The 25631-nt window shown below is 46.5% G+C and overlaps 2 protein-coding genes and 1 pseudogene across 6 annotated transcripts in view; all 3 read left to right on the forward strand.

Moving 5' to 3' along the window:
- SP1 (Sp1 transcription factor) overlaps nt 1–9613 on the forward strand; it is a 42836-nt gene extending 33223 nt beyond the window's left edge. The window contains exons 4-6 of the mRNA XM_067696720.1: nt 1387–1555; nt 4335–4534; nt 5800–9613. Of these exons, the coding sequence (XP_067552821.1) occupies nt 1387–1555; nt 4335–4534; nt 5800–6113 (683 nt within the window). The 3' untranslated portion in view covers nt 6114–9613. The remainder of the gene's footprint in view (nt 1–1386; nt 1556–4334; nt 4535–5799) is intronic.
- On the forward strand, nt 4541–5777 carry LOC137201978 (actin-related protein 2/3 complex subunit 3 pseudogene; annotated as a pseudogene).
- Nucleotides 9614–9764: 151 nt separating the features above from the next.
- On the forward strand, nt 9765–25631 carry AMHR2 (anti-Mullerian hormone receptor type 2). 5 transcript variants are annotated; one of them, XM_067696723.1, is made up of 11 exons: nt 9765–17597; nt 17899–18081; nt 18381–18572; nt 18844–18918; nt 19055–19185; nt 19301–19531; nt 21048–21162; nt 21306–21478; nt 21668–21815; nt 21978–22114; nt 23012–24514. In XM_067696723.1, exons 1-11 carry the CDS (start codon nt 17525–17527, stop codon nt 23219–23221), a joined length of 1668 nt encoding a protein of 555 aa, XP_067552824.1. In that variant the 5' UTR covers nt 9765–17524; the 3' UTR covers nt 23222–24514. The 5 variants fall into 5 exon arrangements, with proteins under 5 accessions (XP_067552824.1, XP_067552826.1, XP_067552822.1 ...); XM_067696725.1 differs by lacking the exon at nt 23012–24514 and adding an exon at nt 24957–25631 and having other exon boundaries at nt 9765–18081; XM_067696721.1 differs by having other exon boundaries at nt 9765–18081.

The following is a 25631-nucleotide window of genomic DNA, read 5'->3' on the forward strand; positions in this document are numbered from 1 at the left end:
CGGGCTTAGTTGCTCCACAGCATGTGGGATCTTTCCGGACCAGGGATTGAACCCGTGTCCCCTGCATTGCCAGGTGGATTCTTAACCACTGTGCCACCAGGGAAGTCCACAAATTTATCTTTAAAAGGAAATGACATCAAGTAACATAATAGATTGTATGCACGATATTTTCTTCCTTTTTGTAGCATTCTGAAAAGCATCCAATCCCAAACCGAAACTTTCCTGGGGTGTATATCTAGCTACACAGAATTAACTTAGAGGACCTTCCGTGGCAGTTCAGTGGTTAAGACTGTGCTTCCACTGCAAGGGGCGTGGTGGGTTCAGTCCCTGGTTGGGGAACTAAGATTCTGTCATGCTGCGCAGCATGGCCAAAAGAAAAAAAAGAAAAAATTAACTTTGACCTCAGCTCTTTCCTTTTCTCTTTGTGTTAAAATTTATAATGTACATGTACTATTTCCCGCTGAATATTCAGCACAATTTTTTGCTCATTTTAGGAAGTTTCCTCTTTCCGGTTTTGTATGTTTTCTAGTTTGGAATCCCTTGAAGTCTTATTTTTAGTCACTTCCATTTGGTTGGTTCCATAGCACTTTAGTTCTGGGAATGAATAAGAGATTTGTTGTACATCTTTCTATAACAGTACAGAACTTTATCTCATTCTTTTTAATGCACGTATAGTAGTCCATTGCATAAGTTTATCGTAATTTACTTAACTAGTTCCTCACTGGTGTACATTTTGATTTTTTTCCGTTTTTGTTGTTAAAGAGCTACAGAAAACATTACTGTCACATATCTTTGTGTACTCGTGAATATATCCATAGGACATTGCTGATTCAAAGTGAAATTTCTTTGAAGATGTGCACTTAAATTTTTAATAATATTGCCAAATTGGCCTTCAAAAAGGTTGTACTGAGAATTCCCTGGTGGTCCAGTGGTTAGGACTCCGCACTTCCACTGCTGAGGGCGCAGGTTCAGTCTCTCGTTGGGGAACTAATATCCTGCAAGCTGCATGGCACAGCAAAAAAAAGAGTTTGTACTAATTTATCACCACCTGTATATAAAAATGCCTGTTTCCCTGTATCCTTTGCCAATTCTGTGCATTATTAGAGTTTTAACTTTTTGTAACCTGGTAGGTGAAAAATTACAAGTCTATTATAAATAGAGTTGCATGTTAAAAATTGAGTGAGAATGAGCATGTTTTCATAGACTTATTGGCTCTTTGTCTCTTCAACTCTGATTCTTGAGATTTCAAGTATGGGCAGTATCAGTGAATGTGACTTCAAAGTTTTGAAGAAATGGTGCTGTAAAAGTGAAGTGTCACTGAGATGCCTGCGACTGTGACGACTTCCCCTACTTCCCACCTTGACCCTTTTACTCGCTTAATTTCAGGTGATCATGGAGCTCAGCTTGGCCTCCATGGGGCTGGTGGTGATGGAATACATGATGACCCAACAGGTGGAGAGGAAGGAGAGAACAGCCCAGATCCCCAACCCCAAGCTGGTCGGAGGACCCGGCGGGAAGCATGCACCTGCCCCTACTGTAAAGATAGTGAAGGAAGGTAAGTTGACTCAGCCAATCTCTTAAGAGTATAAAGAAGAAAAATTAATAGACTTGGAGGTAAAAAGAAAGGGTTATTTTTAAAAATTTTTAAGTGTTGGCAGTGTTGCAAAGGGATCAGAGACAGCACAGTGCTTTTGATTAGATTACATATGGGGTCTTGGTTCCAGCTCTGATCCTTTTCAACTCTTTTTTTTTTTAAATAAATTTATTTATTTAGTTTTGGCTGTGTTGGGTCTTCGTTGCTGCACGCGGGCTTTCTCTAGTTGTGGCGAGTGGGGTTTACTCTTTGTTGTGGTGCACAGGCTCCTCATTGCGGTGGCTCCTCTTGTTGAGGAGCATGGGCTCTAGGTGCACGGGCTTCAGTAGTTGTGGCTCGCAGGCTCTAGAGCACAGGCTCAGTAGTTGTGGTGCACGGGCTTAGCTGCTCTGCGGCATGTGGGATCTTTCCGGCCCAAGGCTCGAACCCGTGTCTCCTGCATTGGCAGGTGGATGCTTAACCACTGCTCCACCAGGGAAGTCCCCTAACAAGATAGCTTATAAAACAGCCTGGCAAAGAAAAAGAAACATACCTACTGTAATGATTTTTTACAGTGGCTGTGTGAAAATCATGAGTTTTCCATAATCTTTTTTTCTCTCAAAATTGATAAAAATACTTATTCTGGGTAGAAAATTCTTCCATCAAGGAATCTAATATGTCCTACAGAAGAGAATTCTGACGAATTTTCTCATTAGTGTACTGGCTATTCAGTATTATCTCTGGAGAGCTCCAAGTTACTTTTTTTCAAGTCACTGATTTTGAAAGAGAATAGAAAGTCACATAGGTTTTTATAAATTTATTTATTTATTGGCTGCATTGGGTCTTTTTTTTTTAAATAAATTTATTTTATTTTTGGCTGAGTTGGGTCTTCGTTGCTGTGCGTGGGCTTTTCTCTAGTTGCGGCAAGCGGGGGCTACTCTTCGTTGTGGTGCGCAGGCTTCTCATCGCGGTGGCTTCTCTTGTAGCAGAGCACGGGCTCTAGGCACGCGGTCTTCAGTAGTTGTGGTGCACAGGCTTAGTTGCTCCACGGCATGTGTGATCTTCCCGGACCAGGGCTCAAACCCATGTCCCCTGCAATGGCAGGCGGATTCTTAACCACTGTGCCACCAGGAAAGCCCCTGCCTTGGGTCTTCGTTGCTGCACGGGGGCTTTCTCTAGTTGCAGCGAGCGGGGGCTACTCTTCATTGTGTTGCGCGGGCTTCTCGTTGCAGTGGCTTCTCTTGTTGTGGAGCACAGGCTCCAGGCATGCGGGCTTCAGTAGTTGTGGCTCGTGGGCTCTATAGCGCCGGCTCAGTAGTTGTGGCACACGGGCTTAGTTGCTCCGTGGCATGTGGGGTCTTCCTGGACCAGGACTCGAACCCATGTCCCCTGCAATGGCAGGTAGATTCTTAACCACTGCACCATCAGGGAAGCCCAAAAGTCACATAGTTTTTTAAATGCCTTTGAAAAAAATCTGTTAAAGTTTTGTTCCATTAAAAATAAGCACAAAAATAAGAAATGTACCAAAACAAGAAATAATTTGAATTCTTTGTAGGTTACCCTATATTACAGGAAAAACTTGAATCAAAAGCACTTGAGTACAATAGAGTTTCCCTCTCACAAAGCTTAAAGTGGATTTAAGTTTTTGAAGGAAATTCTGTGATTTCTACCTAAGTATGATTTCATTTCTGTTAGTGTTGGTTTCCCCCTCCCCATGCCCCACTAATATGTGCTGTTAAAACCCAAGAAAAATCCCTCTTGGAAATCTCCCCAGTGCCCACTAATGGTTCACACATGGTACAAATTGGTTTGGCAAAAACATTTCAGAGCTGATTTCCTGAGAGGAGCTTAGGATTTGCTCCATATAGGGAATATTTTTTTTTACATACCTTGAATTAGTTAGGGTCCGTATTTCCCCTCTTTTGACTTTTATCCATCCCATCATCCTTTTCCACTGAAGTCTCTGATATTGCTGTCTTTTCAGTTTCTGTGTTTGTTTGTTTTAAATTATTTTTGGCTGCCTTGGGTCTTGGTTGCTGCGCAGGCTTTCTCTAGTTGCGGTGAGCAGGGGCTACTCTTCATTGCGGTGCGTGGGCTTCTCATAGCAGTGGATTCTCTTGTCGCGGAGCGTGGGCTCTCAGCACATGGGCTTCAGTAGTTGTGGCTTGTGGGCTGTAGAGCGCAGGCTCAGTAGTTGTGGTGCACGGGTTTAGTTCCTCCGCGGCGCGTGGGATCTTCCTCGAACCTGTGTCTCCTGCATTGGCAGGTGGATTCTTAACCAGTGTGCCACCAGGGAAGCCCTCTTTTCAGCTTTTAATCTTTACTGTTTGGCTCTTGACCTTTATTCTAGGAGAAAAGTTCTATAGTTGTAAAATATTATGTTTTCGTTAAAGTTCTCCACCAAGTGCTTAAATGGAGAGACGCTTTGTTCATTAAGTAAGTTCCCAGCCAAAAATATCACCATGTCACCATATTCACAGTAGTTCTCATGGAAAATGCTTGTATTGAGACTTAACTTCCAGAAAAATATAAGAAAATGCCTCTCACATTTCACAAGTCACCTTGAGAATGATTATCTCTTCAAACATCAAACATCGAGTCAACTAAAGATTTATCTTTTGATACTAAAGAGAGGGCTTTTTTTTTTTAAATAAAAGTTTGGATTAGTTTTGAGTGGATCCAGTAATTATGATGTATACTTTGTGATTCTTTCATTTTTGTCTCTAGAATGAATGATGAATAGTTGTGTTCTCGCTTCCAGGGGCTCTGGGGATCCTGGCAAGAAGAAACAGCACATTTGCCATATGCAAGGCTGTGGCAAAGTATATGGCAAGACCTCACACCTACGGGCACACTTGCGCTGGCATACAGGCGAGAGGCCATTCATGTGTACCTGGTCATACTGTGGGAAGCGCTTCACACGTTCGGACGAGTTACAGAGGCACAAACGCACACACACAGGTGAGCAGGAACTTGGGGAAGGGAGAGGTAGTAATAGACCAGAATAAAAAGACACAAAATAGCACCATGCTCTAACCCGATCCTCCTCATTGGGGTTGAAACCTGGGTGCCTCCAAGATGCCGGCTTACCACTCTTCCCCCATGGACCCTGACACCACATTCATTGGAATCATGGCACTGTTGCCTATCAGAAGTCACTTCAAAGGACCCACTCCTAGAGAGACAAAAGATACAGATATTGTGGATGAAGCTATCTGTTACTTCAAGGCCAATGTCTTCTTCAAAAACTATGAAATTAAGAATGAAGCTGATAGGATCTTGATATATATAACTCTTTACATTTCTCAGTGTCTAAAGAAACTCAGAAAATTGCAATTCTAAAAGCCAAGGCGAGAAAGAAATGTATACGCTGGGAATCACTAATTTTCCCATTCCTGGAGAGCCTGGTTTTCCACTTAATGCAATTTACGCCAAACCTGCAAACAAACAGGAAGATGAAGTGATGAGGGCCTGCTTACAACAGCTGAGGCAAGAGACTGGACTGAGACTTTGTGAGAAAGTTTTTGACCCTCAGGAAGATAAACATAGCAAGTGGTGGACTTGCTTTGCAAAGAGACAGTTCATGAACAAGAGTCTTTCAGGACCTGGACAGTAAAGGGTGCCTTGGGAAGACACTGTCTCCACAGCTATGGGCAGCATTTACAGCAAGATGTACACAGTTCTTTGCCTTTATTTTGTAAAGTTTTATACAGAGGAGAGAAGAGAGCGTGTCTTTACTAAAAGAGCTCTTTATCAAGAATTTGGGGTTGGGGGGCGATTTGAAATTTCCGCAGTATTAAGCTGATGCTTAATGAGTAATAATAAAGAAATTTCTAACATTTCAAGTCAAAAAAAGAAAAAGACACAAAATATATCTATGAAATAACTAAAATTTCTGAGCAACTTATGTTTGAAACTGATTGTATGGATCATGAATGGAATTGGAGTTAATCTGGAAAACCCTTAAGAAGGAAGGAGCTAGCTTTTGAGTGGGATTTTGAAGGTCCTGCCTTACTTTTCTGCTATACTCCTTCCTTTCTGAGTATTCCCCAGCCTTTACTTATTTTTTGTTCCCCCAAAAGGCAAAAGATAGTCACCAGGTTTTTCTTGTTTGTAATCACCTTCTAGGACTAGCTTTATTCTGCCTTATATAGTTTGAAAGCAGTGAATTGGACAAGGCTTCCTGAGATGTGAGTTTCTCATCTTCTTTCTCTTCCTTTACCTAGGTGAGAAGAAATTTGCCTGCCCTGAGTGTCCCAAGCGCTTCATGAGGAGTGACCACCTGTCAAAGCATATTAAGACCCATCAGAATAAGAAGGGAGGCCCAGGTGTAGCCCTAAGTGTGGGCACTTTGCCCCTGGACAGTGGGGCAGGTTCAGAAGGCAGCGGCACTTCCACCCCTTCGGCCCTCATCACCACCAACATGGTAGCCATGGAGGCCATCTGTCCAGAGGGTATTGCCCGTCTTGCCAACAGTGGCATCAACGTCATGCAGGTGGCAGATCTGCAGTCCATTAATATCAGTGGCAATGGCTTCTGAGATCAGGCACCCGGGGCCAGAGACATATGGGCCATACCCATCAACCCTGGGATGCAAGGTAGCATGGGTCCAAGAGACATGTGGGAGAGAGAGAGCCGTGAGGCATTAAAAATGCATGGTGGTGGGAAGAATTGGGGGAGGGATACAAGAGAAGAGATGGGGTCCTGGCATCCACCTGTATCATCAGTACCTCCTTGAAGTGGGAAACATTAGTGAAAATTCTGTTGGTGCCACCCTTTGATGAGCATTTGTTTGACCCCAAACAGTTTCTTAACACTTCTTACCCCAGTCTCCACTTCCTGCATTTCCCTTCTCAGCTCCCCCATGATGGATCCCCCCTTTCCTAAAGCCATCATGCCTTGATAAATATATATGATCATTGAAATACTTTTTAACAAAAAGCAGATTCTATATTATATATATATATATATATAAAAGATATATAGAGATGCATTTGCAGGGGTTGGCTGGGAGGAGGAAGGAGACCATTCTGTGACCAAAATAACTTGGTCATTTTTTTTTTATATTGCCTTATTTCCTTATGGCTGAGCCTTGTTGTGACACATCAAGATTTTCTATAGATGTTGTCTTGGCTTCCCACCAGATTAAGCATTTATATGCTCTGCTTTTAGTTTATATATACATACATAATGTTTTCCTTTCTTAATTTTGTCTTTTAATTTGGGATCAGCTTCTTGCACTCCTTCCTTGACTCAACCATTTCTGTCTCCCCTTCTCTTACCTGATCACTTCATGCTTTGTTTTTGGTAGTGGTCCCTGGATGAGGCACTTCTGTCGTTCTTTTAAAGTCCCTAGTCCCAGCAGCAGAATAGAGTAGCCTTGAAGCTCAGGCAAATGCTTGAGGTAGCTGTGAAGAGAGTGTTCAAAATACTACTGACGCAGGCACCCTCTTGGCGCTGGAGAGTCAAAGGCACCTCTCTCTTCATTAGCTGCTCTAAGCATCAAGAATCAGAAGTCCTTCTACGAAATTGTACAAGAGACCCTTTGAAGGTTATAATCTGGGATCAGTTTATATAAACTGTGAAAAGATGGTCAAATAATAGGTAGGGGCTTTCAATAGGAAAATGATGTGCTCAGAAGCGGAAGTGACTCAAGTAGTCCAGTTCAGGAGTTAGTGGATTATTTGGACCTTTGTACAACTGTCTTCCAAGGTAGCTCTCAGCTTTGATGTGTGGGCTTCTGAGTTCACATTCTGAAAGGAAATACACTTCCTCTTTTGAACATCCCCAGTAGTTTCTTTCCCATTATGTTATTAAGGAGCATCAGCCAATGAACCTGTTCTGGGTTTCCATTCTGCAAAACTCCAGAGCATGGACCAGTGGCAAGGCAGTGGTTCTTTGATCTTTTCCCTTAACTCTTCCTTGGGTGGTTCCTAAGGGGAAAGGAAGCACACACGATCATGGGAATGATAGCCCAGAACAAAAAGAAATCTTGTCTTACCACTGTGGTTTATAGGAGAGATCAGGAAAAAACATCCTGCTTTCTCCGTGGCCTGATTGCTGAAGAGACTGATCCAAAAATTATAGCGGCAGGGAACTCTTAGTGCATTTGGCACTGAGATTTAAATGCAACCAGAGTTGTCCTCAAGGCCCAGCCATTAAAACATTGTCTCTCTCGACCTTCTGGTATCTTGTCAGAGAGCTTTTCACTGTGAGGAAGTGTGGAAATGGCTGTGTGTATGTGTGTAATCTGTTAGGTTGGGGATAGGTTTTCTGTTAGCCAATACTATAAGAGACCTGCAATAAAAAATTACCCTAATCTGATAGAAAGTGAAGTGTTTGTGTATGACTGTGTGTGAATGTGTGTTTGTGCCTGTATATATCTACACACAGATGAGAAATTAATATTTGAAATTGTTGGAAAATAAATTCAGATCAAATGCCTTTCAGGCCCATTACCTAGAAATCTATCTTAAAACCTGGGTATGTTCCTGAGGTCATTTCTTTGCTTTTGCTAAATTAGTTACAATTATGAATGGGGGATATTCTACTGCACTTTTAAAAGAAGAAACTATTTTTGTGTTTGAAAGTGAAACCAACATCCGGATTTATAGCAGAGTCCTAGTTCCTTTCATGAATCTATTTACCTTGACTACAAATAGATGATGCTATAATTCTACTATATATTTTATATAAAATCTATCCGAATTAGGGTTTGGGTAAGTTTGTGTTGTTGTTTAACCTGAAATACAATAACTTAACATTCTAAACAAAAGTTTACTTCATTTGGTCCTTTCTCTGCAGACTTAATACTGTTTTTAACACAGGAAGTATTGCAAGGAACTTTTCCCCAGATCAAATTCTATTAATACTGTAGCAGTTATCCATGCCCAGAAGTAGAAGTTATCCATGCCCAGCCACTTATCGCACCCTTTGTTCCCTCTGAAAGGCAGAACTCAGAACCTGTTATTTTATGTCTGTAATCATGTTCATAGGCATCTTCTGGAGAAAAGGGGCAGGATAACTCACTGAAGTGTGTAGTATTTTGCTAGAGCATTTCAAGGAATGGAATCTTCCCCAGTATGAAGTTATTAGATATAAACTAGCTTAATGATGCTGAAGCCTACAGGCTTTTAGAAGGTTATTTGATGATGTTTTTCTCTGGAATGGAATGCTGGTTTACCCTCAACTCCATTCATTAGCACGAGTGAATTTATATCCAGTTCTTTCCACTTGCCCTATTTCCTTCTCACCAAGGAAGCTCCAGATCCAGTATCTTGTTTGGCCCTAAAACTGAAGCAGCTTCTGCTTTTGTCTCCCAGCAGCAGTAAGTCACTCAGTCTTTTCCACAGGAAGTTAGGAGCCCACATTCCTTGAGTCAGGAGTTTATTGATGAAAGTCCCTTTCCCTGAACTTTTTGCCAGAAGAAATTAATGTAACTGACAGGCTATTGATTCTAAATTTTTTTCAAGAGTTGCTTTTTTATTTAACCTTTTAATGACCAAATCTTGTGGGGTGCGGGGTGCCCAGAGGACTGGTAATATTATTCCCTTGTCCGTTCAGGTTGCCCAGTCACATTTATCTGCTTATCATTTGACTGTCTGACTTTTTACCCAGAGCAGTAACAGCCCACACCATCTTCCTTCAGGGACTTCCCAACTGGCACCCTGTTTGTGGGTGCTATGCAGAATGCAATTTAACAGACATTTCTCAGAGTTCAGAATAGATAGAACTCTTGATCCCAGAAAGTATAGACTGAAGTGTGGGGTAAAGATTATGATTGGGGGAGGGTTAGAGACAAAGGCTGTAAATTACTATGGCTGATTGATTTTATTTCTACTATATACATATATATATTTTTTGCTTTTGTATATCCTATATAGGAAACTAAGCATTGTATTTTTTTAACAAATCTGAGAAAGCACTATGAACTGCAGATGTTTGACTTCAGAATATATTTTGTATTGTTAATATCTTCACATTGTGTGAATACTGGAAGCTGCAGATCTTTGCTAGGACGCAATAAATTTATATACCTTTTGAGGGGTTCTTCTGAGGGTATTAATCAGGCCCCTTTTGTGCTTTGGGGGAGCCCTGGTGCTAGTTACTTAAAGTTTTCATTCAATTGTAAGTACCCTGATGCCTTTTGGACCTTGGGATCAGATCAAAGGAGTTCTGATCCAGGTACCAAGGAAATGAGGATAGTCTAGCTGCCTCAAGTGAGGGGCCCTTTGCATAACTCTCCTTTCCCCTATTCAAAGCTGAGTAGCCTCTTGGAGTTGGGAGGAGAAATGTGAAATCTCAGAGTTTCATCTCCCTTAGAAGAGAGCCAGTAACTTATGTGCAAGGATGAAAGGTGGCAGCAGTAGCTTTGGGGAAAGGGAGGAGGATATGGCACTTCTCCAATCCCGGAAGACATTGCTTTTGAAAACTGCTGATAAAGTATGGGTAGGTTATTACTTTTGTTTAGGAGCCTGTGTGCTCTGTGGTGCCTCTCTTGGCTCTACTCCTGGGGTACAGACCTCATCTAGGAGGATGAGCAGACCAGCTTTGAGGTTGACCTGTTTCTTTTCTTTGTCTGCCTTCCCTAAACACCAGCCCCCAGGAGGACATGAAGCAGCCTTAAGCTTAAATTCCTACTCCCTCTTCCAGATTTAGCTCACTTGCCTTAGATTGGAGTCTGGGAAAGGGAAAAAAATGGGAGTCCCTGGCTTTATTCCCCTCCTAGGTCTTCTCTAGTTTGACTTCCCCGAACCCAAAAAGATTTCCTCCCCAATGTTCATTTGAGGGAAATGAGTATTTTGTCCCATTTTCTCCTTTCCTCATTATCAAACAACCCCAGCCTTCCATGTCCCTGCTGAGCAAGAAGAGGCATGGTGATTGTCCCTCAGCTCCCTTCAGTATCCGAAAAAAAGCATAACATAAGGGGCTGAGGCTGCCTGTGGTGAGGACCTTGTTGATACCTCTCCTGGGGTGTGTGTTTTCCTCTTTCTCACCTTCAGGAATTACACTGTGCCTTCTCCACAGAGGAATGGGATTCTCTACCCAGACCCCCACTTTCCCAGCAGCTGCTCTTGAACAGTGTGCACAAGGGCAAGTCTTCATATTTCTGATCACTGCTTTCTCCCAGTGGCATCCCATAGCTTTCACCTAGAGTCTAGGGCACAAAGATTTTGGGAAAACATGCTGAGGTTGACCTGAGGAGACCACGTCTACACACACCAATGGCAGCTGCTCCAGGGCCTGCTTCCTCTTCCCGAGTCTCTCCTCCTCTGGGAGGGAGGGGCAGTGCTCCAGTCTCTGGTGCCTAAAACAAGTTTATTTCTCTCTCTTAACACTGTCAATAACCAGTCTCCATACCACTGTTGCCTTTTTTAAATCTCTTAATAATCTCATGCTGTGTTTGTTGTTGGTTCCAATCCGATTATCACCGGGGCTGTGTGGGGAAATAACTTTTAAATGCTCTCTCATCTCTCTTGCTCTTTTTTCTCCTTGATCTTGTGTATGTATGATGCTAATCTCTTGTCTTAATTTCTTCCTGCTCTTTTGTATCTTCCTTTCTTGTCTCTCCCCCTACCTTTTGTCTCTGGGTGTTTTGGGGCTTTTTTTTTTTTTTTTTCCTTTTTGTACAAAGATTAGTTCAATGTAGTCTGTAGCTCCTTTGTAAACCAATTAAAAAAAGTTTTTTTAATAAAAAGCCATGTCTCTGGTGTGTTGAGAGGGTTGGGAATGGGGAGAATATGGTTATAACTTCATATACTAAACCCAACAAAGGTTTCCAGCTACACTGTTGTTACATACATGTTAATCAGTGCAGTTGTCCAACACTTAACTCCCGGGTAAAGAGTTTCATGACCAAATCAGTGTGCCACGACTACATAGAAATGTGGAGGACCTAGAGGAACAGGGGCAGGCCCAACTTTTTTTTTATTTAGCTTTTTATTCGAAATACTTTTAAGTTCAAAGGAAAGTTGCAAAGATGGTACAGAGGGTTTCTATATGCCCCTTCCTGAGTTTTCTCCATTGTTAACATTGTCATGGTACATTGTCAAAATTAAGAAACTGACACTGGTACATTACTTTAGCTAAATCTCAGGCTTTATGGGCTTCATCCATTGTTGGCCTTTTTCTGTTCCAGGGTCTATTGCAGGATACCACATTGCGTTTAGTTGATATGTCTCCCTAGTCTTCTCTGTGACAGTTTCTTAGTCTTCTCTTGTTCTTCATGACCTTGACAGTCTTTGGGAGTATTGGCCATGTTCTGTAGAATATCCCCCAGTCTGAATTTGTCTGATTTTTTTCTCATTATTAGACTGAGCTTACAGGGTTTTTTAAAAAAATACGTGCACAGGTGAAATGCCCTTCTCATCACATCCTATCAAGGAGTATGTGATAACCACCTGACATTACTGATGGTAAAACCTTCAACACCTGGTTTAGGTAGTGTTTGCTTGGTTTCTCCACTGTTTCTCTTTCCCTATTCTTTGCAAGTAAGTCTAGGCCACCGTTAATGGGGTTGGTGGGAATTAAGCTTCTGTGAGGAAACTGTCTCTTCTCCATTAATTTAAACTAGCATGTACTCATGTATATTTATTTTATAGGCGGGTGGTTATAATCCAATTATACACTATTTTGATGGAATTGTCCCAGCTTTGGACATTGGGAGTGCTTTCAAGTTGACTTCTGTGTCCCCTTGATATGGCTACATCCATTTATTTTTTTGAGCACTTTCTTTCTTTCTGATACACAAGATGCTTCAGGCTCATATTGTATTTTCCCTGCCCCAGCCCTAGATCAGCCATTTCTCCAAGGAGCCTTTGTGCTTTTTATTGGAGAATGGTATTTAGAAACCAAGATCTAGCTCCAACATATTTTACGTTTAGTTAATACCAACCTGTGTCTCAAATGATTGAATCTGGATCATGGCCCCTTGAAACTGAAATTGAAGTTATTTTGACAGCCTTTCCCATTTCCCATCAGCCTATACCTTTACTTCCCTTCCTACCTATCTAAGAATCCTTGGTTGCTTGTTTATATATAGCCACCAGCATTCTTGATTATTTTTGGTCATTTGATTCCCTATGTCAGTTTTGTCAATCAGCCAGCCAGTTGATTTCCTTATGTAGCCATTAGCAATATAACATTTTAATATTTGACTTTATTGGAGGTTTTTTTGGGGGGGAGTGTTTATTTTTTGGCTTTGGAGCCATAAGTGGGCCTTTAATAGTTGTGCCAGCTATTCAGTCAGTAAACATTTATTGAGCCCTTACTGTGTGCTAGGTTGAGGATAAAAAATGAAATAAGACAAGCCCCGTTAACAAGTACTTCATAGTCTGGTGAGTGAGACATACCATTAATTGCAAATTTCCCAATCCTGACCCCAGTTTTCAGCAGGTGATTTGCTTCCTGTTTCATGAAACAGAAGCATCAATTTCCTCAGACTTTCCCTCTCTTCTGTCTAACAAACATGTAGGTACTCACCAGTGCCAGTTTACCCCCTTCTCTCTTCTGAGAGAAATATTTTTCCTTTGCAAGGCCAACCCTGCCACTTGTGCTCTCAACCTTGTTTTCTTTAACTTCTTTTCTTTGTTTCGATAGTATTTTCTCCTTTTATCTTCAGTCTCTCCTGGGTCCCCTTTTATCAGCCTATAAACATGTTAAAATCTGCCTCCCTGCCCCCCACCCCCCATTTTGAAAAACCTGTGCTTCCTCTTCAAGCTGCTGATCTGATTCTTAACATTTCCAAAGTTAGTGAAAGTAGTTTACATTTAATTTTTCTCTTTTATTCACCTCTCAGTCCACTTTGTTAAGCACCTATTGTTTACCAAATTTTTTATCAATACCAGCGCCCTGGTTGCCTGCTCACGTGGTCTTTCAGTCCTTAGCCTCTTAGACCTCTTTGCAACAGTGTGTGTCTTAGTGCTTTCTTCCCACTGAGTGTGAAACTGAGGCACTTCTGGTTTTCCTTTAACCTTTCTATTTGTTTTAGTCTCCTTCATAGCCACTTCTTCCTCTGTCCCTGAAATACTGCTGTTCCCCATCCTGGGTCCTTTCCTTACTCTTCACCCCTAAACAAGTTGCATCCATTCTTTATCTATTACATACATTTTGATGACTCCCAAATCAAAATGCCTCACTTTTTTCTCATCCTGGCAGCCTGCTTAGTGGACATTTCCATCTGGATGTCCCACAGATAACTCAAACTACATGTAAGAAAGAAAAACAATCCTTTGTGTTCCTCACCTCACTTAACAATATTACTACTCCTTGATCACTTATGCTTGAAACCTCAGAATCATCTCTTTTTTAAAATATTTATTTGGCTGCATCGGGTCTTAGTTGCGGCATCGGGATCTTTCGTTGCAGCACTCGCGGGCTTCTTTCTAGTTGTGGCGCAAGGGTTCCAGAGCTTGCGCGCTCAGTAGTTGCAGCATCCAGTCTTAGTTGCCCCGCAGTATGTGGGATCTTGGTTCCCCACCAGGGATCGAACCCGTGTCCCTTGCATTGGAAGGTGGATTCTTAACCACTGAACCACGAGGGAATTCCCCCATTCCCCTCAGAATCATCTTTTAATTCTGCCTTTCATCTACCAACATTCATTTGATTACCAATCCTGTCAATTAGCAATACTGTGTATCTCGGTACTTCCCTGGTGGCGCAGTGGTTAAAAATCTGCCTGCCAATTCAGGGGACACAGGTTCGAGCCCTGGTCCGGGAAGATCCCACATGCCGTGGGGCAGCTGAGCCCGAGCATCACAACTGCTGAGCCTGCGCTGTAGAGCCCGCGAGCCGCAACTACTGAAGCCCACGCGCCTAGAGCCCGTGCTCTGCAACAAGAGAAGCCACTGCAATAAGACCGTGCACTGCAATGAAAAGTAGCCCTCGGTCGCCGCAACTAGAGAAAAGCCCACACGCAGCCCAAAATAAATAAATAAATAAATACAGTGTATCTCAATTATTTCCCTCTTTTATTTATCTATTTTTTGGGGGGTTGGGGTTGTGGATTTTTTTTTTTTGGTCTCGCCGAGCGGCTTGCAGGATCTTAGTTTCTTGACCAGGGATCACACCTGGGGCCCCCTGCAGTGGAAGCGTGGAGTCCTAACCACTGGACCTCCAGGGAATTCCCTCCCTCTTTTTTTTTAAATTTCCATTGTCCTAGTACTCACCCTTGCTACTGCTTAGGTCTTGTAAGTGATCTCCCTTCTTCTAGTCTCCCTGAGCCTCAGTCATCCATCTTCCACTTTGCCACCAGACCCCTGCGTAAAATCCTTTGCTTTCAGGAAAAGTCTACACTTTCCACTCTGGTCCCAGTCTATCTCTAGTCACGATTTTCTGCTTCGTATCTCATACCCCTTTTTCCTGCTCAATCTCCCCTGACCCCAACACACCACCATACACACTTTATGTTCATACCTTTATTCTTGCTGCCTTTATTTTTGCTGTTCCCTTGGTCTGTAATAATCAGCCTCCTTTTATTTTCAGTGTGTTTACCTTGAGACAATTTAAATATCGCTTTTGCTGTGAAACCTCTGGGCACTTTTCTTCCCTTGTCTTCTATTCCCTGAACAGAATTAGCTTGTTTGATCTTTCTGTTTGTATAGCTCCTTGTTCATACCCCTAGCTTGACACAGTTTTCTGGTTGCTTATTGATATATTTTCCTGCCTTTCTAGACTATGAGTTCCTGGAGGGCAGGAATCACACGTACCTTTGTAGGTCCAGCACTTAATGGAACACCTTTTTAAGACTAGGACCTAATATTTTATAAATTGAATAAACAACTCACTTTAGCCTTGTCATCAGTGGGGTCAAAGGCAAATTATTGGGCCACTGCAGACTTTAATCAGGGGATCCTAATGAAGAGCTTTGTGTATATGGAATCCAGGAAGCCTTTCTTCTATGCTGAAGTTCTCTCTCAGGACCTTCCTAATCCCCCAGCTCTCAAATCCTTACCCCTTCTCTCACCACCTCAACTTTAAACTCTGACTGCCAGTTCCTGTAAACCTGACTGGAACGTTTCTGTCTTGAGAGTAGTTATCCAAGGCTTTGGGTGAGGAGACTCTGCCTTCCTGCCTGATCCTTACCTTGCTCTCCTCTGGAGGAGAGTCTCCTAAGACACTCCTGACACAAGAAACTATTTTACCTTCAACTCCTCCCCTCAGTCCCAGACTTACTGATCTGGGAGCTGGTGAAGGAAGATAGTTGTAACTAAGTACAACATTCCACCTCACTGGACTCCCAAAAGGACCCAGGAGGGGATGGGCAGCTATCCAGCAGCCTCTAAGCCCTGGTCATTCCTCTAGCTGCTGCTTCACACTACTGGAGCTTTCACCCTCTCATGCAGCCTCCCTGGGAGAAAGCCTCCAGAATCAAAGAGTACTCAGGCCCTCAGCCCTGATCTAAGCCAGACCATCCCCAGAAAGGGTTTCCAGGCAGCCACCAGGGGAACAGAAGGTTAGGAAAACGGAACCAGTCTCCTCTGGCTCTAATTCTTATGGGAGGCAGCTGCTCTGTAGTTTCCCTTACTCTGTTCAGTAATCTGGTGGAGTTGGACACCTCCTGTCTCTCGACTGCAGCACAAGCTATAGACCTCTCTCCTTACATCTCCATGCTGACATTCCCTCTACATACCCTGTGCCCTCTCTCCACATTTTACAGTTTGTGCAGCTTAATAGATATTGGAGATGTACTATGGATATTAGTCATCAGAGGATGCCCTATCTGCCCCCTCACTATGTCCCCGAGTTTCTCCTATGTCTGCTGACCTCTGGTGGTGATAGTTTGAACTGTATCTTTTTCTAGTTAGTGGCCTGCTCACAGGTATTGATGCACATTTTCTCAATCTGTATTTTCTTTCCGGCATCATGGCATAAGTGCAAAGAACAGGGCCTGGGCTTTAGAGTCAGACTTAACAAGGTCCAAATCCTAGCTGTGCTATTTCCTAGCAGAGTGACCTTGGGCAAGTTACCTAAATTCAGCTTTCTTACCTATAAAGTGAAAATAATGATAACTAGCTCAATGGGAGAATTAGATGAGATGATTGTAAAATTCAGAGCCCTAGCTGTGCCCTAGCACGTAGGTGGTCAATAAAAGTTTGTTACCTTTTCAATAATGGTGATGTGTTTAGTGTGTGACTCAATGTGATTTTTAAAAAATTTTGATGACAGGGCTTCCCTGGGGGCACAGTGGTTGAGAGTCCGCCTGCCAATGCAGGGGACGTGGGTTCGTGCCCCGGTCCGGGAAGATCCCACATGCCGTGAAGCGGCTGGGCCCGTGAGCCATGGCCGCTGAGCCTGCGGGTCCGGAGTCTGTGCTCCACAACGGGAGAGGCCACGACAGTGAGAGGCCCGCGTATCGCAAAACAAAAAATTTTGATGACATAAAATTTACCAACATACCTATTTTCAATGTGATTTTTTAAAAACTCTGAGTAATTTTATACAACCGCTTTTCTGACTCTTGAGTTTGGAAAATGAGGTCAACTCTAGTATAGGCTGTGAAGCCTCTTTGTGCCCAGGGAACTGCAGATCTGAGCCCGGAAAATAAGGGCTAGAAAGGCTCTTGGGCACAGCTGAATGGGTCTGAGCACTTGACCTCTCTTTGGTTTCCAGCCTGGGAAGGGCTGACAGGATCCAGCATTTTGTCCTAGGGTCAGCAAAGGGCAGAGGTTTGAAATTAGGCATTGCTCGGTTCTCAGCGGGACCACTAAGGCGCCCTCCTCCCACTTTACAGAGGAAAGAGGAGGTGGCTGAAGAGAGGAAGACGTGAGATTGGTTCTCTGCTGCTCCCTCTCTCTCCCTGCTTCTCCCCACACCCATCCTCTCCCCCTCAGCAGCCGTCTCCCCCACAGAGACTGGGAAGAGGGAGGGGGCGGAGTTGGGGACTGAAGGATCAGAAGCCCCACGGTGCCCGCATCTGAAGGAAGCTCTGGCCAGGGGCAGCTGTGTTGGCTCATGCTCCCCACCTCCCACTGCAAGATGCTGGGGATTCTGGGGCTTTGGGCACTGCTTCCCACAGCTGTGCAAGGTAAGTGTCTACAGGGAGGAGCAGGGTCCTTCCACCTACCCATTAAAGGAGGGGGCACTTGAGGCAGCAGCCACGCCTTTGGAAGAGTGGTGATGGGGTGGGCAAGTGAAGGTGATGGGTACAGCTATGGGTCCCCTTGGTGGGGGTCAGGTTCCAGGCCTCTGCTGACCCTGTTTCCTCCTGTGGCTTTACGAGGCTGGCCCTGGGATATAAAACATGTTTTGTCTCTCTTTGGCTGCTGTTTTTGCCCCTGCATTCACTCTCATCTCGAACCCTCCCCTCTCCTTACCCTGGGCCGCAGCACCCCCAGGCAGGCGGACCTGTGTGTTCTTTGAGGCCCCTGGAGTGCGGGGAAGCACCAAGAATCTGGGGAAGCTGCTAGATGCAGGACCAGGGCCCCCCAGGGTTATCCGCTGCCTCTACAGCCGCTGCTGCTTTGGGATCTGGAACCTGACCCAAGACCAGGCACAGGTGGAGATGCAAGGTGAGTGGCACAGCACATGGCAGGCGATAGCCAGTGGGGGAGAGAGGCACATCCTGCGGGGGGCAGGGGTGGCAGCTGAGGAGAGGAGTAGAAAGGGAATGTGTGGAGGGAAAGAAAAGCCCGTAAGAGATGGAAGGGACGCCTCTGATAGAGAAGGGACCCCCTCCGTGTTCCCAGACCCCGTTATGCTCACTCGTACACTCTTTCTCTCTCTTTCTTTCTCTCTTTCTCTCTCTCTCTCTCTCTCTCTCTCTCTCTCGCCCCCTTTCTCTCCTCTTCTCCCAATCCCATCCCATCAGGATGCCGAGACAGTGATGAGCCAGGCTGTGAGTCCCCCCACTGTGATCCGAGCCCCCGAGCCCATCCTAGTCCCAGCTTTACTCTCTTCACCTGCTCCTGTGGCACTGACTTCTGCAATGCCAATTACAGCCATCTGCCTCGTCTGGGGAGCCCTGGGACACCTGGTTCCCAGGGTCCCAAGGCCATCCCAGGTAGCCACCCAGGATGCTGGAGCCAGGTGGGGGCTGGAGCCCAGGTTAGAATGAGAGGTAGAACCAGGGCCAATTCTCACCCTACCCCCCATCCCAAGCGTTCCTCCTCCTGGCCTTGAGAAGTTGGTTGCCCTGGTGACTGGGAGATAAAGGGGCTTGTGACCAGGGTGAGGGCGGGTGGAGAAGCAACTTCTCTGAGGAGCGGGAGAGGAGCAGAGAGCACGATTTGGGGCAGGGCTCATCCAGCCCGCGTTCTTGCTTTAACGTCCAGGCGAGTCCATCTGGACGGCACTGGTGCTGCTGGGGCTGCTCCTTCTCCTGCTGCTGCTGAGCAACATCATCTTGGGTACTAATCTGCCCCACCCCTCCCTTGTGACCCCAACACACTGTCCCAGCGCCCTGACCCCCATCACTTCCCACAAAGCCCCCTTCCCAGTCTCCATACCCATGCACCCCGGCCCTAAGGCTCTTCTCTGCCTCAGCCCTGCTACAACGGAAGGCCTGCCCAGTGCACGGTGGGCCAGAGCCAGGGCCAGAGCCGGAGCCGGAGCCACACTCAGGCAGGGACTGGAGTGCCGAGCTGCCGGAGCTGCCCGAGCTGTGCTTCTCCCAGGTGCCCGGGGAGGGTGGGCGGCGGGCTCCTCTGGGCGCTCTCGGAGGGTGTGCTGGGGAGGAAGCCTGGCTCTGCTCCTAGCTGGGGCCCACACCCAGCACCATGTCCTCACCAGGTAATCCGGGAAGGAGGTCACGCAGTGGTGTGGGCCGGGCGGCTGCAAGGCAAGCTGGTAGCCATCAAGGCCTTCCCCCTGAGGGCTGTGGCCCAGTTCCAAGCTGAGAGAGCATTGTACGGGCTGCCGGGCCTACGGCATGACCACATTGTCCGCTTGATCACCGCCAGCAGGGGCAGCCCTGGTCCCCTGCCCTGTGGGCCCCTGCTGGTACTGGAACTACACCCCAAGGTGAGTGCTGAGGAGCGCATATGTGTGTGTGTGCCTGTGTGTGGGAAGGTGACGGGGCGGGGGTGCTGTGTCCACGCTTATTCTTTTGCTTTATTCTTATTGTTTAGATTTCCTTTTCTGTAGAACATTAAAAGTGATTTGTATTGTTTTTACCTTTTATTATTATAAGCAGTACTTGCTAACGTTTTTGACTTACATTGACAAGAAAAGGGAGAAATCAAAACAATTCGTATTCCCAACCTGAAGGAAAACCATTGTTAAAGAATTACCTCCAGGCATTCAACTAATGTTTATGAACTATATGTCGCACTTCCTGTGCTAGGAAAAACACACCCAGTCCCTGCCTTTCCAGATTTTATAGAGTAGTAGGGAAGCAGAAATGGATCAAGCAAACACAAAAAGATGTGTAAAATGTCAAGTGCGTTAAGTGCGGAAAGAAAAGGTACTACAAGAGGGACTTCCCTGGTGGCGCAGTGGGTAAGACTCTGTGCTCCCAATGCATGGGGTCTGGGTTCGATCCCTGGTCAGGGAACTAGATCCCACGTGTGTGCTGCAAATAAAAGTTTTCATGCCACAAGTAAGAAGTCCCGTGCTGCAGCTAAGGAGCCCGCGAGATGCAGCTAAAGGAGCCCACCTGCCACAACTAAGACCCGGTGCAACCAAATAAGTAAATATTGAAAAAATAAATAAATAAAGGTACTGTAAGAGAGGATGAAGAGGAATCGGTAGGCAGGGGCCAGACCACACTGGCCTTGTGGGCCTGCTAAGGACGTGGGACTTTATCAGCACCTGTAATTCCTTCACCTCTGAAATCTTGAATTCTGGCAAGTCCCTTCTTTGACCAATGTACCTCACTGCCTAGCTCGAAAATCACTGCTTTATTAGTTTTGTTTGTTTGTTTACCTTTCCTGGCACACTGAAAGTGCTCAGTAATGTTTGCAGAATGAGGGACTCTATTGTTCCTTTCCCTCCAATTCCCAGTTGCTCCCTGCCAGCTGCTCTCCTACCCAACGGCTCTCCCCATCCGCGCCCGGCTACAGGGTGACACCTCAGGCCAGGTGGTTCGCGAGGGTGCTCCGCCTAACCCGCTCTGCCTCTTCTGTTTCTGTCTTTACCCCAAGTCCTGTGAGGCAGTATGAGGTGGCTAAAGGTGAGTGATGCTGGAGTTAGACTGCTGAGGGTCAAGCTCTGCTACTGTCTTGCCCAGTGAGTTCCAGCAAACTCCTTATCTGTAAAACAGGAGTGACAGGAGTACCTACCTCCCAGGGTTGTAGTGAGGGCTACAGGAGGCCTGGCACACAGTAAGTGCTCGGGACACTTGAACTAGAGCTACTGTTTTTCCTGTCAATCCAACTGATGCACGTGCTCACTCCTCCACTGCCTGCTGCCTTGCCCTGGGTGTGTCGGTGTGTAAGTCTGCGGGGAGATGCAGGGGGATCAATTGATCTCTGCTCCCTGGGGTGGATCAGCCACCTCCAGCTTTGTGTGTCCCTCTCTTCTCTCTGCTTCTCCCCAGGGTTCCCTGTGCCACTACTTGGCCCAGCACACCAGTGACTGGGGAAGTTCCCTGCGGATGGCACTGTCCCTGGCTCAGGGCCTGGCGTTTCTCCATGAGGAACGCTGGCAGGATGGTGGGTGAGCTGGGGGGCAGGAAGCCATGGGAGTCAGGAGCCACACCGCTGTTTCTGATTTTCCCTTAGCTTGGAGGGGAAGGATTGGGTCAGAAAGAGAGAGGAAGAAGATTCATGTCCCTTCAACCTGGCTTCTCCCACAGGCCAATATAAACCAGGTATCGCCCACCGGGATCTGAGCAGCCAGAATGTGCTCATTCGGGACGATGGGTCATGCGCCATTGGAGACCTGGGCCTCGCCTTGGTGCTCCCTGGCCTTGCCCAGCCCCCAACCTGGGCTCCTACTCAACCCCGAGGCCCAGCTGCCATCATGGAGGTCAGTACTCTGGATAAGGGTGAGCCCCAGGATGCTGGTGGTGGTGCTGATGAAGATGTGACAACAGTGCGGCAGCACCTATAGCACGTGGGATGTTGCTGAGTCTAGCTGGGGGGTTGTTGCGTGGACCATTGTGTGGTGAGGAGTGCCGTGGTGATGATTGTTGGCCCTCCATGCCTTGCTGTCTAGGCTGGCACCCAGAGGTACATGGCACCAGAGCTCTTGGACAAGACTCTGGACCTACAGGACTGGGGCACGGCCCTCCGGCGAGCTGATGTTTACTCTCTGGCTCTGCTCCTGTGGGAGATCATGAGCCGCTGCCCAGATTTGAGACCCGGTAAGGTTGGATGTGACAGTGGCCTCACTCCCCTCATGCCCCACCCACCCATTCCAGACCCACCTACCTCCTGACCCAGGAGGCTCTTCCCTTCTTCCTCTTGGCCGTTCCGCAAGAAGGCACCCCCTCGGGTTAGCTGACACCCCCTGTGCCTCTTCCCAGACAGCAGAACACCACCCTTCCAACTGGCCTATGAGGCAGAACTGGGTAGCACCCCTACCACCTGTGAGCTGTGGACCTTGGCAGTGGAGGAGAGAAGGCGCCCTCACATCCCATCCACCTGGTGCTGCTTTGCCACAGTAAGAGGCCACAGGCTGGTGGGCTGGGGACCTGCAGAGTCCTGGCACGGGCTTCAAGGACTTGTCCACCAGGACCAGCCCACCTACTCCTATCCCCTCTCATCTCCCACCCTCCTGGCTCATGTTCAGCTGGAGCAGGGCAAACTTGCTCTGAACCTCAGTTCATCCCCTTCCACCGTAAGTCTTACACAGCCCATTCCTGAGACACACACCTTCCTCTTGCTCAGTCTTGCTTTGTCCGTCTCTCTTCTCTCCATCATCAGTTTGCCCTGTTCCTCAGTTCCTTCCTCCAGGAAGCCCTCCTTGGCTTTGCTTCTGCCCTGAGCTCTGCCCCCAAGATGGCTCCTCTCCTAGTACACTGGAGCCCAACATTTAATCCAATAATTCCTCATTTTGTCCTACACATCTGTGTTTCTGCCATGACCCAATAAAAGCCAGAACTAAGTATAAAGGGTTAAAACAGTGGCCTAATAGTGAAATTTCAGGGTTTCTGAGGAAAATAGTTTCCTAACAGGAAGCCCATTCTTCTGCTACCTGATCTGAAGTTTCCACTGCACAAGTGTCTGTTGGGTTAGATAACAAAGGCCCAGGCATTGTTTGTAGAAGACCCTGATTGCCTGAGAGGAAGGAGAGTAATTTCCCATCAGCACGGTAAGCCATTAATTAACCTGAATTAGCTCCTCGGAGGAAAAGGTGGACTCTTTGGAGAGAACCTGTCTCATAGGGAACAAGGTGCAAAGGGCTGGATTTCAGTGAAGGGGAGGAAGAAGGCTCCAGCAAGAATCAGAAGAAGAGTGTTGAGAACAGGGCCATGATAGATACCTTATAACCCTGGGACCACTCATGGGGCCACTCAGGATCCTGGGGTAAAGCCTGCCTCCTGGTCATTCTTCCCAGGACCCTGGTGGCCTGAGAGAACTCCTGGAGGACTGCTGGGATGCAGACCCAGAAGCACGGCTGACAGCTGAGTGTGTACAGCAGCGCCTGGCTTCCCTGGCCCGTCCTCAGGAGGCCCACCCCTTCCCACAGGGCTGTCCACATGGCTGCCCACCTCTCTGCCCAGAAGACCGTCTCTCCAGTCCTCCGCCCTGCCATTCTCCCTCGTAGGCCTCAGCTGAGTGTCTGCCACTTGAGTGTTCAGCAAGGCCCTCGTTCCAGAAATCCTCAACCTGCCTGTACCAGTTCTCATGTGTAAATATGCAGTTTATGTAGAGTCGGTGTACATGGAAACATAAATATGGTGATCAGATGCCTGTCTGCTCTGCCTCGCCATGGCCTTTCCTACTTGTCAAATGCTTGGATGGATCCTTCCCTGGGTATCCAATCCACTGCTTCTGAACAGTGACTGGTGTGGGGAGGGGTGTGCACAGGAAAGAGATAAAGTCAGCTTCCCTGACTCTATGTCTTGGTCCTGAGGCCCTCCTCCCTTCCAGTGATCCTGCATTCTCTCTCCTTTTCCTTCTCTTTCATAAGCCTTTATTTGGTGGGATCTCACACTGGCACTGGGAAAAGGATGAGAAAGATGAAATTGCTGCTCTGAAACTGCTCCGAGATCCACAGCTCATTTTGTTGGCCACCCATACAGTGTCCTGGGGCAGTATCCTCTCCTGAGGCTTGAGTGGGGAGGCCTCACAGAGCACAGGATGCTTGAGATGTGTCTTGAAGACCAGGAGTTTTCCAGGAGTGTTGGAGCAGTAGGGCATTTCTGGCCCAGTGAGCTGTACTGTCATGTGGTGCAGTAAGAAACTGCAAGGAGGACTTCCCTGGTGGCACAGGGGTTAAGAATCCACCTGCCAATGCGGGGGATAGGGGTTCAATCCCTGGTCCGGGAAGATCCCACATGCCACAGAGCAACAAAGCCCGTGCACCACAACTACTGAAGCCCATGTGCCTAGAGCCCGTGCTCTGCAACAAAGAGAAACCACCGCACCGCAACGAAGAATAGCCCCTGCTCTCTGCAACCAGAGAAAGCCCACGCGCAGCAACAAAGACCCAACGCAGCCAAAAAAAAAAAAAGATCTTAAGGGAATTCAGGGAATGCAGGAACAAAGGAAAAGCTGTCAAGAAACAATAGTTCAGGGATAAAACAGAGTCCTAATTCCTCCTCAAGGGGTATATATAACAATCTGATAAGTTCTGCAGGCTCCCACCAAGGTGGAGAATGGAATGATGATGTTCACCTTTTCTGACACTCATGACTTCAATCAACTAAAGCTGGACTCTGTCAACCTTTGCCCCACTTCTATGCTGAATTTTCCTCTGCTTAAGCCCCTTCATGAATATGCATGTACGCTTAGCTTAAAAATTCCCCAATTTTGCTGTTCAGGGAAACACTGCTTTGGGACAGATTCCCAGTGTTCTCCTTACTTGCTGCAAGCAATAAATCCTTCCATCTTCTTCCTTCTTCTTTGGCTTGGTTGTGTCTTTTGGCTTGACACCTACCAAGAGGTGAACCCAGTTTTCAGGTAACAAGAGGTCATTCTCTCAACCACTACACTGTACTAAGTGAACTGTCCTATCTAGGGTCAATGTCTCCTCATGTAAACTTGAACCCCTCTTTTCCTGGTCACAGGAAATTTGCTCCTTCAGTTATCCCTTCTTTCTCCAGCAAAAGCATTTTTTCTCTCTACTGGATTATTCACATCAGTTTACAAACATGATTTAAACTCTCCCATCTTAAAGAGCCCTTCCCAGACTGCCCATCCTCTTTCTTTTTTCGCCCATTCTCTTATGATTACTGCTCCATTTCTCTGCTTCTTGTTTACCAACACTCCTTGGAAGAATTGCTTTTATTTACTGCCTCCACCTTCTCACGTTTCGTTCTCTTCTCAATTCGTTGCAGGCAAAATTTCAGCCCTAGAATGTAATTAAAACCACTCTTAGGGCTTCCCTGGTGGCGCAGTGGTTGAGAGTCCGCCTGCTGATGCAGGGGACACGGGTTCGAGCCCTGGTCCGGGAAGATCCCACATGCCGCGGAGCAACTAGGTCCGTGAGCCACAACTACTGAGCCTGCGCGTCTGGAGCCTGTGCTCCGCAACAAGAGAGGCCGTGATAGTGAGAGGCCCGCGCTCCGCGATGAAGAGTGGCCCCTGCTTGCCACAACTAGAGAAAGCCCTCGCACAGAAACGAAGACCCAACACAGCAAAAAAATAAAATAAATTAATTAGTAAACTCCTACCCCCAACATCTTAAAAAAAAACCAAAAACCACTCTTAAAAAGTTCACTATTCTTGGGACTTCCCTGGTGACGCAGTGGTTAAGAATCCACCTGCCAATGCAGGGGACACGCGTTCGATCCCTGGTCCGGGAAGACCCCACATGCCGCGGAGCAACTAAGCCCGCAAGCCACAACTACTGAGCCCGCATGCCGCAGCTACTGAAGCCCACACACCTAGAGCCCCCGTGCTCCACAACAGGAGAAGCCACCGCAGTGAGAAGCCCGTGCACTGCAACGAAGAGCAGGCCCTGATCGCTGCAACTAGAGAAAACCCACGCGCAGCAACGAAGCCAAAATAAA

Source organism: Pseudorca crassidens, chromosome 11 (assembly GCF_039906515.1).
Source record: "Pseudorca crassidens isolate mPseCra1 chromosome 11, mPseCra1.hap1, whole genome shotgun sequence".
NCBI lineage: Eukaryota > Metazoa > Chordata > Mammalia > Artiodactyla > Delphinidae > Pseudorca > Pseudorca crassidens.